General features: G+C 45.8%; 2 protein-coding genes across 2 annotated transcripts; both read right to left on the bottom strand.

Moving 5' to 3' along the window:
- Nucleotides 1-8,052: 8,052 nt before the first annotated feature.
- LOC123152974 (protein RDM16) lies at nucleotides 8,053-11,055 on the bottom strand. Its single transcript, XM_044572317.1, has 6 exons — nucleotides 10,736-11,055; nucleotides 10,037-10,300; nucleotides 9,715-9,945; nucleotides 9,432-9,626; nucleotides 9,165-9,328; nucleotides 8,053-9,079 (listed from the first exon to the last, which is right to left on the bottom strand). The coding sequence occupies exons 1-6, from the start codon at nucleotides 11,015-11,017 to the stop codon at nucleotides 8,224-8,226; spliced, it is 1,992 nt and encodes a 663-aa protein (XP_044428252.1). The 5' UTR covers nucleotides 11,018-11,055; the 3' UTR covers nucleotides 8,053-8,223.
- Nucleotides 11,056-13,402: 2,347 nt separating this feature from the next.
- LOC123151548 (uncharacterized) lies at nucleotides 13,403-15,087 on the bottom strand. The gene is made up of 2 exons (XM_044571238.1): nucleotides 14,320-15,087; nucleotides 13,403-14,154 (listed from the first exon to the last, which is right to left on the bottom strand). Exons 1-2 carry the CDS (start codon nucleotides 15,021-15,023, stop codon nucleotides 13,554-13,556), a joined length of 1,305 nt encoding a protein of 434 aa, XP_044427173.1. The 5' UTR covers nucleotides 15,024-15,087; the 3' UTR covers nucleotides 13,403-13,553.
- Between the last annotated feature and the right edge of the window lie 416 nt (nucleotides 15,088-15,503).

Here is a 15,503-nt window from a genome sequence, read left to right as displayed (position 1 = left end):
TGTGCAATACTTATAGCACATCTAGATGTGCTTTAGCAAAACTGTTCTCTTTTAACAGGTGTGAGAGCAACTAGTTAATGAGCACTCCTTTGAAAGCCTCACAACGATCAGCGTCACTTGGCGCGCTCTCAGCCATTCGCCACGTGTCGCGCTCTGGACGTTCCCTCCAGATTTTGTTTTTTTATTTTTCCGCACGCGTTTTCGGTTTTTTAAACGGTTTTTTTGGGGGGTTTCGACGTTTTGGTTTTCCCCCGGTCTTCCTTAGCTTTCGACCGTGTTTTCTTTTTCTTTTTTTTCGTGAAAAGTCACGGTTTTTCTTCCGCGAGAGTCACGGTCGTGCCTTTCGGGAAAAAACACATTTTTTGTTTTATTTTTTTCGCGAGAGTCACGGTTTTACTTTCGCGAGAGGAACGGTTGTGCTTTCGCGAGAGTCACGGCTGTGCCTCTCAGAAAGGGAAAAACAAAACGCGTTTTCTGTTTTTTTTCTTTCGCGAGGGTCATGGTCTTGCTTCCGCGAGAGGCACGGCTATGTTTTCGCGAGAGTCACGACCGTGCCTCTCGGAAAGGGAAAAAATACATGTTTTTTATTTTTTTTCTTTCGCGAGAGTCGTGGTTTGCTTTCGCCAGAGGCATGGTTGTGCTTTCGCGACTCGCGTGCCTCTTTCGAAAAGGGAAAAAACGCATTTTCTGTTTTTTTTCTTCCATGAGAGTCACAGTTTTGCTTTCACGAAAGGCACGGTTGTGATTTCGCGAGAGGCATGGGCGTGCCTCTTTTGGAAAGGGAAAAAACCGTGCTCCCGGTTTGATTCTTTTGATCGGTTTTTTTGTTCGTTTTTTTCATGAAAAAAAAGTTCATCAAAACCTATCAACATGGGATCTAGTTTTGAAGATCTCGACACGAGGAATCCAATGGCGAAAATGGTTTGAGATTTGGACACACGATTTAAGAGATAAAACATTTTGAATAAAAAGATCTACGAAAAAAAGGGAAAACTTTCAGGTTGCGACAAGTGGCGCGCTGCATGTGCGCCACTTGTCGTGACCTGGGAAGATGGAGTGTTCTTTGCAACGAATGCTCCTTAATTAGTGATTTCGTGGCTTGTCTCGTTTTTGTTTATTGTGTAGGCACACATATACGTGTGATTTTTTGTTTCTTTTCAAGTCTTTTTGTTCTTTGCCTTTTCCACCGGACACTTTCCTTTGTATTTTTTTGGACGTTGATAACGCTCACACGTGTGAGCGTTAAGGTCTGCCTACACGTTTTGTGAGGTGTCTAAGAGGATCAGCCCACACGCCTACGTGTGGACAAAACAAGTAATGCCCACACGCCTTTCTTTTTTCTTGCGGTCCCTCTCACACGCCTACGTGTGGCAAAATAGATAATGTCCACACGCACGTACGTCAGGCCTCCTACCTCATGGTACCGCATGCCCCGCGTGACAGTCACCACGCGCCTCGTAGTTGCCATGGTCCGGACCCTCTTCCACTTTCGTTTAACTGCAGTTGCCATGTCGCTGAACTACAGTTCCCATGTCGAACAACTACAGTTGCCATGGTTGCTCAATTGCAGTTGCCATCTCAGGTCAAGTGCCAGATGTCATTTTTGGACAACTACAGTTGTTGCCATGTATGGTCTGGTTTACTATAGTTGCCATGATTTGAAAACTTTAGGGGTTGCCACCTGCTAATTAACACTAGCAGTTGCCATGTATGGTCTGGTTTACTACAGTTGGCATGATTTGAAAACTTTAGGAGTTGCCACCTACTAACACTAGGCAGTTGCCGTGTAGCGCTACAAAGAGACATGGCAAAATAACATGTTCGGGTAAAGAGAGAGTTGCCATCTGCTTACAAGCACACTAGGGCAGTTGCCATGTACCCTGCAAAACACATGGCAATTGACATGTTCGGGTAAAAGAGAGAGTTGCCATCTTCTTACAAGCACACTAGGGCAGTTGCTATGTACCCTATAAACACATGGCAACTGACAACTTTGGGTGTGGGAGAGGAGACGGGCGTGTGGGCGAACTGATAAATGCCCACACACCAGCCCCTGTGCGTGAGTGAAAACTGATGTGTGGGCGAACTGCTAAACGCTCACACACCGGTTCCTCCGTGTGGTGAAAACGGACGTGTGGGCGACCGGATGAATGCTCATACACCAGCCCAGTCCTACGTGACACTACAAACATACCAAGATTCGTGCAACCAAAAACGGACGTGGATCCACACGTATGGGTGAGATGCAAATGCCCACAGACGTGGGCGTTAGTATTTCCGTTTTCATTTGTCAATTGTTATCTGGAAAAACTTTCATAATTACCATGTCTAAAATTGTCAAGAGCCCAACAGTTTTAAACTTGTCTTTTTGCAAGTTTTTTTGCATTATTTACCATTAGTTTTTTTAACACAGTACAGAAGCAAGCATTCATATACACGCACATACACTCACCCCTGTGAACGCGCACACACACTCTACCGCTATGAGCACCTTCGAGAGACTCGGAGAAATACTTGGGCTTACCTACTGAGGTGGGCAGATCAACAAATGGGACTTTCAAGTATGTAAAGGACAGACTATGGGGGAAGATTCAAGGCTGGATTGAGAAGTGTCTGGCAGTAGCAGGTAAAGAAGTCCTGATAAAATCTGTTGGTCAGGCAATATCAACTTTTTCCATGTCCTGTTTTGTACTTCCCCGAGGGTTGTGCCAAGCTATAGACACCATGATACGAAAATTCTGGTGGCGAAGCAAAAATGGCGAAAGAAAGGCATCATGGGTCTCCTAGGATGTACTTACTATACCTAAGTACATGGGTGGTTTGGGCTTCCGTGACACACATCTTTTTAATCTTGCAATGGTGGCCAAACAAGCGTGGCGTTTGATACAAGATACTGAATCTCTAAGTGCGCGCTTGCTGAAGGCCGTTTACTACCCATCCTGTGAAGTTTTAGATGTAGAGCTCGGGAATCATCCATCTCACATATGGCGAGCTATTGTTCAGGGAAAGGAGGTCCTCAAGCAAGGCCTAGTTAGAAGAATAGGAGACGGGAGAACCACGAGCATTTGGAATGATAATTGGATCCCGAGGGATTTTATGCTGCGTATTGTACATCCTTGGTCCACTAATCCACCTGAGTTGGTAGCAGACCTCATCGAAAGCATGGAGAGGTGCTGGAACCGAGGAAAAGTTCTCGGACACTTACAACCTATTGACGCCCGGAAGATACTTGGCATACCATTATAGACCATCCCTACAGATGATTGCTGGGCATGGCAGTATGAACGCCATGGCCATTTCTCTGTAAGGTCATGCTACTGAATGCTTAAAGAAATGAGGAGAAGAGAGGATTGGCTTGAGGGAACTGGAGGGAATTCAGATAGCAATGCAAAAAAGCAACAATGGTGCAGCTTATGGGGGACTAAGGTTCCAGCAAAGTTGAAAAACTTCTTATGGAGGTTGGCTCATAACTCAATACCAACCGAGGGAGTCAGATTTCAGAGACATATATTTGAATCTAGTTTGTGCAAAATATGTAATGGAGCTGATGACAACTGGAAGCACACCCTTATTGATTGTCCAATGGCAAAGAGTGTCTGGGCTATGGTGGATGAGGAGCTAGTCGGATATATGATAAAAATTCAAACTGGAGATGCAAGGCTGTGGCTTGGTGAGCTTCAACGGACAACTAATGAAGATCAGTTTGTGAAAGCGATTGTGACGCTATGGTCCATTTGGTCGGCAAGAAGGAAGGCCATTCATGAAGAACAATTCCATTCGCCTCATTCAACTCTATGCTTTATCAACAGGTACATTACAGACCTGGCTCTATTACCAAAGAAGCAACAGGTGAAGCATGGGGTTTCGAGAAGCACTACCTCAGTGCAGAAGTGGTGTCCTCCTGCTGTAGGTTGGGCGAAGATGAATTTTGATGCTGCGTTATCTCGCAATGGTGAAAGGGGAGCCCTGGCAGTTGTGAGCCGAGATCATAAAAGGCTTCTTCCTTGGAGCATCGGCACTGGTGTGTGAATGTGTTATTGATCCAGAGATCCTAGAGGCAATGGCATATTGCGAGGGGCTATCTCTAACTCTCGACTTAAACCTGCAACAAGTTCAGACTAGCACAGATTGTTCAGCAACAATCAAGCATATCGGAGAGGCATACTTGGGGTCTAGCAAAGTTATTATGGACGAGATCAAGATGAAGAAGAATATGTTCCAAACCATGGAGATCATACATGAAAAACGCGAGTGTAATTTTAAAGCGCGTGTGCTTGCAAAAGCTACTACCTCTTTGCCCTGTGGACGCCATCTTTGACTCATAGGAACCCCTGAAATTATTTGTATACCTATGACTGTTAATCTTCAATAAAGCAGCTTTTATCCCTAAAAAAAGCTAAAAAGCATGGTGTACAGAGGATCCTAGAAACACTGGCACTCGACCAAACACGACTTATAAATAGTCTCAAAAAGTTTGCACACTTGTTACAGTACCACATAATTAGCTCGTCGACAGCCTTAACATGCTGCTACTGGGATATGGGAACACTAGATATAGATGCAGTTCAGCTCAGTTGCCACTGTACATCAGATCATCCTTGTTGCAGATATAGGACCAACCAACAATAAACTTCGCCCTGCAGAATCCAAGGTTGCAAGTACCTTTATTTGTGAGAGAGACTCTGGGCTTGAATTCAACGCAGTCTGCATGACGAACACCTGCCTTTGAGTAGGCTTCCACCGAAACCGTGAGCATTCCCTCGCATTGCACACCTACAACACCCCTTTGAAGGATGATACGGCCATCTGGATCCACCTGCAATGGTCCTTCTCCAGAGTCCAGCAGCACAAGCTCCTTATCCAAGGGTGCAATGCGGCAAACCACGCGACCTCTGAAATCATCAGGCCATGACCCTTCTGTAATATCAGCACAGATGACGGTTGCCGCAACCGTGCTACCAATTAACGCAGAGATGACCTCTAATGTGCAAAAATTACCCCTCCAGCGACGGCAGGCAAGTTCATCATAGGGTCCCTCACAATGTCCATTTTGAAACCAACAAGCCATCAGTGTTTCATCTTCAGACTCTGTTGTGCCCTTCACTCTTAGTTGGATTTCAAAGTCAATAGGGTCCGACAACACAATTGGCCGACAAGGGCCAGCTGCAAAAATGGATCCTGCAAGCATCATTTGTTACAAGTCAGTGGACCATATCCAAATACTAGTTGACCACCCTAAAGTCAGTTTCTTTTCACAATTAGACAGTGTTTTTGGATTGGACATTAGTCCATGTCTGACTGACATTTGGCGTCTCCAGACGTTGCCAAATGGGTCACCGTCACCTAAAACGGCTTAACACTAACTAGATGCATGTGTCCATGTCTGAGCAACACAAGCAGCACATATGTTGTGAGAAGGAGGTCGTGGGATGGCGCGATCAATCCGGATCACGACGGGCTGGCCGGGGTTTGTTAGCTAGGCTTTCGGTTGTACCAGGAATAAGGGGAAAAGGAATGAAACAGAAAACGCTGCGCTGTTAGCTGCGGCACAAAAAGACTTTCCTCTCTCTCGCGTGCGTGTGTTCTTCAGCTCAGGTTCTTGGCTCGATCGGCTATTCGGCAACGACACAGAGAGCAATACTAGCTAGATTGGGTCATGTAAATAACAGCATCACGAGAATTAAGAAGAAGAAATTACCTGATGAGTGAGGATTTGAGGGTCATCCCTGGTACGGCTGAAGAGAATGTTACGGTTGTGATCCACATAGTCTCAAGCGGCAATGAAGCCGTATACCTCCAGTGGCCACCTGATTCTCCACTCTTCGTTCTCCATGACTTGTATGGAGAAGATCTGCAAGAAACTGCAGGGCAAAGCATCTATTGGGATCCTTCCATATGTATATAGTGTGGGAGTCACAAACGCTGCAGCCAAACAAAGTGAAAGATGCAACTAGTTAGCTCTTGTCATGCCTCTGATTAGTACAGTAACAATAGAGCAAGAAGAAGAAGAAGAGGCGAGCATGGATGAGAAGAGTAGATTACTGACTGTAGTCTTGGAAGGAACCACACGTGGGGGCCCAAACGTGTTCCCAGTTTGTACGGTAGTTGACCATGTCTCTTTCCTCGTCCGCCAGCATCTCCCTGTAGGATGATCTGCGTCGTCTGCCTAAACCAGCTTCCTTGGGGCTGAATACTGCGCTGCAGCTCGTCGGTTTCTCGACCTCGCCATTCATCGATGCTGCTGCCTGGGGGGTCTCCTGCTCGGGCAAGGAGCGGCGGGGGTGCACTGAAGGACGACGGACAGCCGAGTCGCGAGTCGGGTACGGGGCGATGGCGGGGCAGGGCACAGCTCGGGACGCTAGCGGTTCTCGTAGGATCCTAGACGAGACAGACCAGGTTTGTAAACGCAACTCCGAGACGAACTATGATCGAAAAAACCGATCAGAGTAGGAAACGTTCCAGCAGACGTTTCTCAGCCCAACACCAGCCTATTCTTTCTGCTGCGTGTGCTGCGTGTGTTGTTCCTTCAGACAAAGTTGGCTTTGCGTGCTCAACTTCTTTTTATGAGACGGCTTCCATACGTGCTCAACTATTGTGTAACTGTACTCCCTCCGCTCCAAATTTGAACTAAAACCACGACGAGTAATTTGGAACGGAGGGAGTAAGCGTCAGTATATCCTAGTCGTTTTGTGTCCTGGTTGGTTTCGTTTTGATTATAGAATCCAAGTGCTGGAGCGGGCCTAGTAGCTAGGTCTTGCGCGATCATTCAAAAAAAAACTATTGGCAATTAGGCCAGAGACACCCAATGCATAAAAATTGTGCAGGAAACACACGGTACGGAACGAGAAATTAGGCCGGAAAAACACGCTGGCGGAAATTGAGCTCCAAACACATGGCGCGAGAAATTAGGCGAGAAACTTTCATGTTGAGGATATCACACGGGAATCACAAGGCACAAGAAATTAGGAGGAAATTTCGGGGTGGAAAAAACATGGTGCTAGAAATTGGGTGTAAACTTGAGATAACTAACGGGAAAGTTTTTTTCTTTTGGTCAGAAAACAAATGGCGCGAGAAACTAGTTAATATCACCATATGGCATTAACGAAAATGACATGTGAATAAAGATTTTTTTTGGTAAACTAATAATAATTGATTTTCAGTCACGTTCTAGAATAAAAAATTAGTTTTTCTTCCCTCAAGTTTGCGGACGACAATTTAGCCATATAGTTAAATTTTGTGTGGGGTTTGATCTTCTCATACCTCCTTAAAATATTCCAATTGGGTTCATTCACCGTCGTTGTAGAGCTCGTAAAGCCGAACATGAGATGTAGTATTGCCAAAGAAGGAGATGGTGTTGCGGCAATGGCCTGTCTTTGAGCACCCCGAATGCTGGATTTTGAGCCGGCTTTTCCAAGTCCGATGAGATTCTGCCGCCTTATTTCGTCACAGACAATGAACTGCTATGCAAATAATTGACACTGCCATCGCGCATCCTTGCTCTTCTCTCCCTGAGGAACAACCAGTGTTGTGGGCTTCCATGGCAGGCAGCCGCAATCGTACCCCACACAAGTAACTCCATTGTGGAAGGCATGTGCTTACAGGAGAGGCAAGGAGGGAGAGGAAGAGGCTATGGGCATGGTGGGAGGCGAGCTGAAGGACACAAGCCACGTCATCTGCCGGTGTTTGTTAATGAGATCGCCAGCACGAACAAGGGCAGAAGGGGAAATAAGCTTGGAAAAATTAGCACAAAACCACCAGCTGCCAAAGCCACTTAGATTGATTTTGGGGCCATTGTGAAAGGTTAGACAAGATATGGTCTTGTAAAAGGAAAATTCAAACATGTTACTGCATTTTATGGAACCCGAGCTGCAAAACTTTGGGGTTTTGCTACTAACTCTTGTTTAATGTATAATATAATTCAGTGAGTAAAAGTTCAGATCGTAACAACATCCATCAAAAATAGCATAGCAACTTTATCGAGCTGGCATCTTGCATAACGTCCTTAAATGGAGTAATTCGCAACATATGCAAAATTTTGGGGCCTGCACAATCTTAAACTGATAAGGCGTACTGGATTTATTTGAAAGCATATTGCAAAAACCCTACAGCTCTTTCATGCGTTCAGTTCATCTACAGTCTGAAAATGACATGTTCATGACAATACAAAGTATAGAATGATCCAGAGCAATCGCTCTCATTGTCTTGAAGACCAGAAGCTTGAGCTCAAGACGAATCCTCCAGGAAGTTGACAGCCAGGTCCCAGTAGTGTGCAACTTTAGCATCTACAAACACCTTCTTGGCAGAAGCCTCACTCACGCACTTGCGCACACCGAACCACCTGGGAAAGGCGGGCTTCACCACGCTACCTTGCCATACTAATGCACAGCTATTCACCGGCTCCTCGTCGGCGACATCCTTGCCACCAACTGCAGCAGCCCAGTCAATCCTGTTCAGCATCAGGTTATTGTACCTCTTGATCGACTTCACCCCTCCTTCCACAACCACAACACTTATACCATCCGTGGTAACTGCAGCCCCAGTCAACCGGTTGTCCCGGGCATTCACGTCCACTTTAAAGCGTGTCTGACTGTTCGACAGGTCTCTGATTCTGTACACACAAACAGTAAAATAGTCTAATGTGTCAGGATCATCAAAAAGCTTCCTCTCCTTCTCACGGTGCTCAGATGGCGTGAGTTTGCGGGCAATGTTGCGGTCGACATGAGCCTGCTTGCGCTCTGCAGCAGCCATTCGTATCTCCATCTCCATGCGTGTCGGGTCCTGTGTAGCTTGTGCACCAAGTACTTTCATAAGGTTGCTCATCTTGAGCTTGGGCTTTGGTGGCTCCAAGAGGCCTTGCCTAATCATTTCTTGCCTATCTTTTTCCGTAGCGAGGCGCCTCTGTGTTCTGTACTTCTTCTGCTCATTGTTAGTAAGCTTAAGTGGTTGAGGCGGTGGTGTCATGGGCTTAGCCGGTGGTTCCAATGGCTCTGGATGTTGCACGTAGATGGTGATCTTATCCATATTAAGCTTTTCCAAGGAGATGTCCTCGTACGTGGCAGAAATCAGGATTTTTGAGTCCCTGGAAAGAAATAAAATAGGAATAGTAAGTAGCTGTACACTATAAAGGAGGCCTAACAATCAACAAGAGTGAGGTAGCAGCAAACCATGGCTCAATGTCAGGAATCTCTTCCTTCGGCTTCTGGTTTGGAGGCCTTCCACCAGGAGCAATTTCAATTAGGTTTGGATTCATGTCAGCTTCGACCTTTGCCTTGGCAAGTTGAGCTTGCTTTACTTTAAGCTCTTTGGCTTGTGCTTCACCAAATTGATTCTGCACAATCAAATCAAACTATTAAGTTTAGGTACCAAAGGTACAATGAACTAAAACAGGACTGCAATTAATATATCCAAAAAAAAGTTTAATCCTTACAGACCTTAATCCTCTGCAATTCAGCCTGCCTCAAAAGTTTGCCTTCCTCGATAAACAGGAATCCTGGCCTTTTAGGACGAAGAAGCTTGGTTGGGTTGATGCACATCCTTTCATCAAAATGAACGGTAGATTTTGCAAGCGACTCCAAGTCTGGTTTGATAATCTGGAATGCATCCTTCTTCTGCTTGTTAATGTTGACCTAGCAAAGGATGAACCAAAAGTAGTGAGTCAATGTACAGAACTATATACCAGCCTGAAATATATGTTAAGTCACAGAAGAAGTTTACCTTCAGAGTACTCAGGTTGCTTGGCTTGGTCACGCTGATAACATTTCCATGCTCATCGATTTCCCTACCTTGAGCATCAAAACGGAGAACAGGGACATTCACTTCACTGGATGTACCAGGGAACATGCTGGTATGAGGTGCATACTGTGGATCCTGGCGAAATCCCATCTTAGTAGCAATCTCTTGTGAAGGAATCTGTGTATCGGCAATAGCAGTACCAAGTAAGTTACGCTGTGTGGGGAAACATGAGCTTAGAATGGTTACAAAAGATTAAAAAGAACAATGAAGCAAAGGACTAGCAGTAATAGCTGTATTGTCTTACCACAGGTAATCTCTTGAGTTTTTCTGATAATTCCTTCTTCAGGTGCAAAGCCTTTTTAGCTTTCGCTAAAGCATCAAGACTTAAGTTGCTACTTGTGCCAGCGGATGAATTTGCAGTTCCATCTGCACTAGATTTCCCAGTAACTTCGTCAGATCTAATACTAACTCCCCTGTTTTCAGTGGTGGTAGTAATCGAATATACCTTTGAAGGAACAGGATAAGCAGATGGCACCGCAGCAGCAGGTGCAGAATTGAGAGCACCGCGCTGCAAAATAAAATTAAGATGCAAAGTCAGCATATGAATGGAATCAATTAATGATGAACCTGACATGAACGTTTTAATTAAAGAGAAAACAAACTGTAGACCAAATTTATTCTACATAAAACGGTAAGTACTTGTCCGGCTTGCCCTCATACATTCACTAAATAAGTATCACAGTCAGCAGCAATATAAATATCATCTTCAGCAGCAATGCGCGCTATGAACTGTAAATATCATCTTCATCATACAAATGCAATAGCAACCCTTTCTTACAGGTTTATAACCAGAAAGTAGTAGGACAGGTATATCACTAACTGTATGATTATGAGTTCATCAAATCAAATTGGTAGTCAAGCATATCAGGAATCACTTCGCAAATTTCAGAAACATAAATCACATAACTATGAACAGGATAAGAAAACAGTATAAGATGCTTACATTAGGCGCTGCGGCGCGCTGTGGATCTCCATTAGCAGCACCTGACTCAAGCTTCTTGCGCTCTCGCCGTGGCCTTTCCTCCTTCTGCGGAGGCGGGTCCACTGAGGCCCTAGGCCGCTTCCCCCCTTCCCGGCCGCTGTCGTGGTCCTTTCGTTTCCGTGACGGCGGCTCGCGGTCGGCCGAATCGCGGCGCCCCACGGAATCCCGAGCCTTGTGGTGGTGGTGATGTCCGTCGGTGTCGTGGCGGCGGCGGTCCTCGCCGCGGTGGCGGTCGCGATCCATGGCGCTGAGTTGAGACGGGGCGGCTGGGAGATTGGGGCGCCGCGGTGGTTATATTAGCGCGTGGGGGGTGACGACTACTCTGTTTGGAGAGGAAAACCAAAGCCGATTAAAAGCAACCGGCCCAACGAACCCAAACTTGAGTATGGTTTGGATTCCAAACCGACCCGGACCACAAATCCAAAATAAGTAGCTTCCCTCCTAAAAAATTTGTCCCTTAAATAGATTTATCTAGCACCAAGTTAGTGCTACATACTCTGAAAAAAACAACAACCCATGGAAGATCATTGGCGATCCACCCGCCGCAAAAAAAAAACCATTCACGGTCCATGGGAGTGGGAGGGACTCGGGTTAGGGCTGGAGACGAGCTTCAGATGGTCAGATGGTAGCAACGCGTCGAAGATTGGGGTGTCCCCCCGCATCCGCATGTCGCCCAGGTACCATTCGCCCTAGGCGATGTCGTCCATGACGGGCACCTCGGACGACAAGTGTTTGGTGGAAGTCATAACACTTTTATTGATGAAACGAAACATGCAAACGTGGGGTACTTCTATGCCGAGCTCATGGATTCCACTACGTTGGATGATGACCAAGATGACGCCAAACGGTGATAATAATGATGATTATTGATGAAACGAAACATGCAAAGGAGAGCATGGTCTCAACTTAAAAAAGATGGTGATGCATACTGCAAATTACCCACTGGCTTCGTCGGCCATCGCACCACAAACCACATAGCATCATGCTCAACGAGCTCCTCCTTATCCACCATGGATGTAACTCCAAAGGCGGTGAGGAGCTCAGTGCACCCCCAAGAGCTGAACTGGATCGCTGGCAGCGGGGTGAGCAACAACAACAATGCCGCCTTGCTCATGGGTGACGTACAGAACACCAACTCAGCTGCAGGCGTAAAAGAAATTTTCCCTGCTACCTTTTCATTATTTGGCTTTTGCCAGTGCGATCATCATCCTTGTTAGTTCTCATGATCATTAGCCGGCTACGTATTATTCTCATCATCGTCATCCTTGTCAAGATGGATGAGGAGGATCTAAGGGTGGCGGTGCCAACTCCACCTGACAATTCTATGTGACCATCGGGCCATGCATGGGTCACTTGTATCGATCAAGCAAAAGAGGGTTGGTCACAGATACAATTACATATGAATTCTGCACCAGAAGGGTGCAGAAGCACTCCAGTAGAACTTTCTAAAACTATGGATGATAAGGCGCTTGAGACTGTGCCGAACGATGTCATGAGCAACTCCTTAGCAATTGCAGGAAATAAAGGAAAAATACACTAGCTCAAAGTCTGGAACTTCTTACAAAAAGACCAGCGCCCGCCCTACGTTTCACCAACAGTGAGATGATCATTTTGCCCTCTGAGTCGTCACTCACATTATGACTCTACCGAACCAAAACTAAAACTGAAGATAACCAAGCAGAATGCTAGTTTTTGAAACATCATGCACCATGTTACTAGCCAAATTAATCCATCAACACACTATATTTAGTTGTTCACAGTAATGATATATATAAACTCCTAACATAATCATGTGCCAATCAATCTACCATTACGAGTTAGGAAAATGCAAGTGCTTCATAATTCGTGCAAATTCTTTCGGGAAAGCAGAAAGCACTTCTCTTGAAGTATATAATGAAAAGAGCCTGGTTTATTTATTGGTAGAATCATTGCGGCCTTGTATTGAACCTTTACCGTTAGGGCCTCATTTTAAGGCCAGGCGACAACCATCTTTCTAAAAGAAAAGTAGAATCATGGCGTCAAAGTAGAAACTAACTATAAAAGAGAAATGTACAAGTTCTTAATAAAATTCATGCACTAAGCAATTGCGATAAATGAATACATGGCACATACTTATTCCATAATCTCTCTCTAAAACAAAGTATTACAAAAATAAAACAAAAATAATTACTCCCTATGTCCTATAATATAAAATGTTATTTTACAACTAACGTACTCATATGAGCACTGCTATACACACAACGTATGGACGCACGACCCACAGATGACAAGTCAGCTACACCGTAGGATTAGCTGGGGATTTTAACCTGTGTGGCTCCTGCTCCCGTCGGGCACAAATCATCCATCGGTCAATCGTGTGCAGAGCATGTTCGTACTCATATATACTCCCTCCGTTCCAAAATAGATGACACAACTTTGTACTTAGTACAAAGTTGGGTCATCTATTTTAGAACGGAGGGAGTAGGTTGTAATAACATTTTATGTTATGGGAGTAAGGGAGTACTTACCAAATGATCAAAAGCTTGTCCAAGCACACATAATTATTCTGCTTATTCGAGAACTAAGAGTATAAATATCCAGGAGAGGACCACGTTTGAATCCTAATCTTAATCTTTCTCTAAAACAAAGTAATAATTAATACCTCCTACATAGAAAAAACAAGAACCCAAAGATTATTTGATACTGCTTCCAATACGGTGAGCTAGAAATAATCATAAACAAAAACAAGGACTCCCACGACTAGGGTTTCATTATTTAGACTATTTGCAGCCCAAATGTACTACTCTGTGAAGTGATATAGAAGATGCCCAGTCACGCAGGGGGTGTACGGAAATGATCCTTGTATGCGAGCGCCATGTAAGTAATCTGCTAGCTGTCCCAGATACTGAAATTTCGAGTTGTTCAAATGATAAGCCATTGCAACTGGTCCTTTGTATGATGTCAACGCCAAGAAAACAACTTCTTTGTAGGGATGAAACCCAAGAAAGGAGACATAGGTGTGGGAATATTGATAAGAATCTTCAATATTCACAATGTTATCATCGTCGGAGTCCCAGTCCAAATTTTCCGTCTTTATGTTTCTATTGTTGCCATTCACATCATCATCGTCGTCCAAAATCCAAGTTTTTTCAATTCCCTCCATATAATCTGGCGGGTACAATGGTAGAGTTGTAGTTCCCAGATCAATATGTTTCTTTGACACCCAATCCACCCGTTCACTCGATTCCATGAGAGTCCAAACCTGAAGTCGACATCCATCATAAACTGTTGCAAAGTACACGCCATTTTCCGATCTCCCAACATAAGACTGCACGGGAATGCTCTCCTCGTCATTTATCGGTGTTTCGATTACTCGATACTTCCCATTCGATAAAGATAACCTATAAAAATGTCAATTCATTCAAAAATAACATTAGAAACCTTTTCCAAGATATATATATATATATATATATATATATATATATATATATATATATATAGAAAATTAGTGCTAGAAATTAAAAGAGATTCTGCAAAGATGAACTAGTGCTAGAAAACTACAGTACCTCACAAGAAACACACCATAAAATTGCGCGTAAAGTGATCCTCGCCAGTACACGCTTCGCCTACCCCTCTGGCGGCTCCATGGCATGGATATTGGATGTAATACTGTCTTCGGAGCCTCGGCTTCACGGACAAACGATCTCCTCTGCCACTGCCTTGTGCTGGAGGAGAACACGTTTATGTTCCAGGTGGATGGTGGACATTCGATCAAATCCTCTTCTAACTCATCGTGTGGGTTCAGTACGACCTTCTCGGGGTCGGAAGGGACGGAGAACACCTGATAGTGCAGCGACTCGGCAAGGTCAAACGCAAGGTACGCGTCGCAGCCGTCGTCCTCCCATGGAAGATCTTCCCAGCGCCTGGTGGCGGGGTTGATCACGCAGAGGGTCCTCCAGTCACGGTGCAGCAGGAGGCCGCCGCAGTGATCCACGAGTTCTGTAGAGCTGCCGCCGCAGCGAGGCAGGAAGCTGAGATCGCTGTGGATCGGCGTGGAGGAGGGGCTGGCGAAGAAGCGCGAGTGGTCGCCGTAGTTGAGGAAGAGGCCGCGCACAGCCCGCGGGAGGAGGTGGCGGAGCAGCAGGCGGCGGCCGTCGACGATGGCGCACCACGCCTTGCGCACGCAGCGGGTCGCGGCGAGGTCGCACGGCTGGAGGCGGCCGAGGATGTGGGCGAGCGCGTCGTCCGGCAGGGATTCCGTCTTGTCCATGGCTGCCGCACGGGGTCCGCCTTAGTCCTCAGATTGCGGCTCGTTCTGTTTGAGAGAGATAAAGAGGAAGACTGCTGCCGCTGTGTGTTTGTATGGAGAATTGGAGATACATAATTGCGGCCCGTCTAAGGTGCGGAGTATTTCACAAAATAATTCACATTATAATTTTCAATCCTCTTACAAACGTGTTCATGGAGGACCCCTGCGCATGTTTTGCAAAAATACCCCTCTCGCTCACGCGATGTACCCCGTCCGTGCCATGGGAGTCCTAAGGTTGTAACCGTTTTTCATCTCATGCCCTCCCCCTCCCCTTCCTTGCTGTCGTCGGACGGCGTGGTTGGGGCGAAGCCTGTGCGGCGTCGCCGGTGGCAGGGCATCTCTCATGTGCTGGTCCTTGGCGGCGCAGGCAGATCAATCGGGGTGTTAGTGCCGCGCGTGATGGCATGGTCCATGAGTGTGTTGCAGCGGCGATGAAGTGTA

Source organism: Triticum aestivum, chromosome 7A, assembly GCF_018294505.1.
Source record: "Triticum aestivum cultivar Chinese Spring chromosome 7A, IWGSC CS RefSeq v2.1, whole genome shotgun sequence".
In the NCBI taxonomy this organism is placed as follows: domain Eukaryota; kingdom Viridiplantae; phylum Streptophyta; class Magnoliopsida; order Poales; family Poaceae; genus Triticum; species Triticum aestivum.
The sequence above is the reverse complement of the archived record's forward strand: the minus strand, read 5'-3'. Positions and strand labels throughout refer to the sequence as shown.

Bases quoted from the DNA above. Each gene is read 5' to 3' on its own strand.
- LOC123151548 (XM_044571238.1), bottom strand. From the start codon at position 15,023: ATGGACAAGACGGAATCCCTGCCGGACGACGCGCTCGCCCACATCCTC. The intron at 14,155-14,319 runs GTACTGTAGTTT...ACATTTTTATAG, and splicing joins TATGGTGTGTTTCTTGTGAG to GTTATCTTTATCGAATGGGA.
- LOC123152974 (XM_044572317.1), bottom strand. From the start codon at position 11,017: ATGGATCGCGACCGCCACCGCGGCGAGGACCGCCGCCGCCACGACACC. The intron at 10,301-10,735 runs GTAAGCATCTTA...TTTATTTTGCAG, and splicing joins AGCGCGCCGCAGCGCCTAAT to CGCGGTGCTCTCAATTCTGC. The intron at 9,627-9,714 runs GTAAACTTCTTC...ATCCTTTGCTAG, and splicing joins GCAACCTGAGTACTCTGAAG to GTCAACATTAACAAGCAGAA.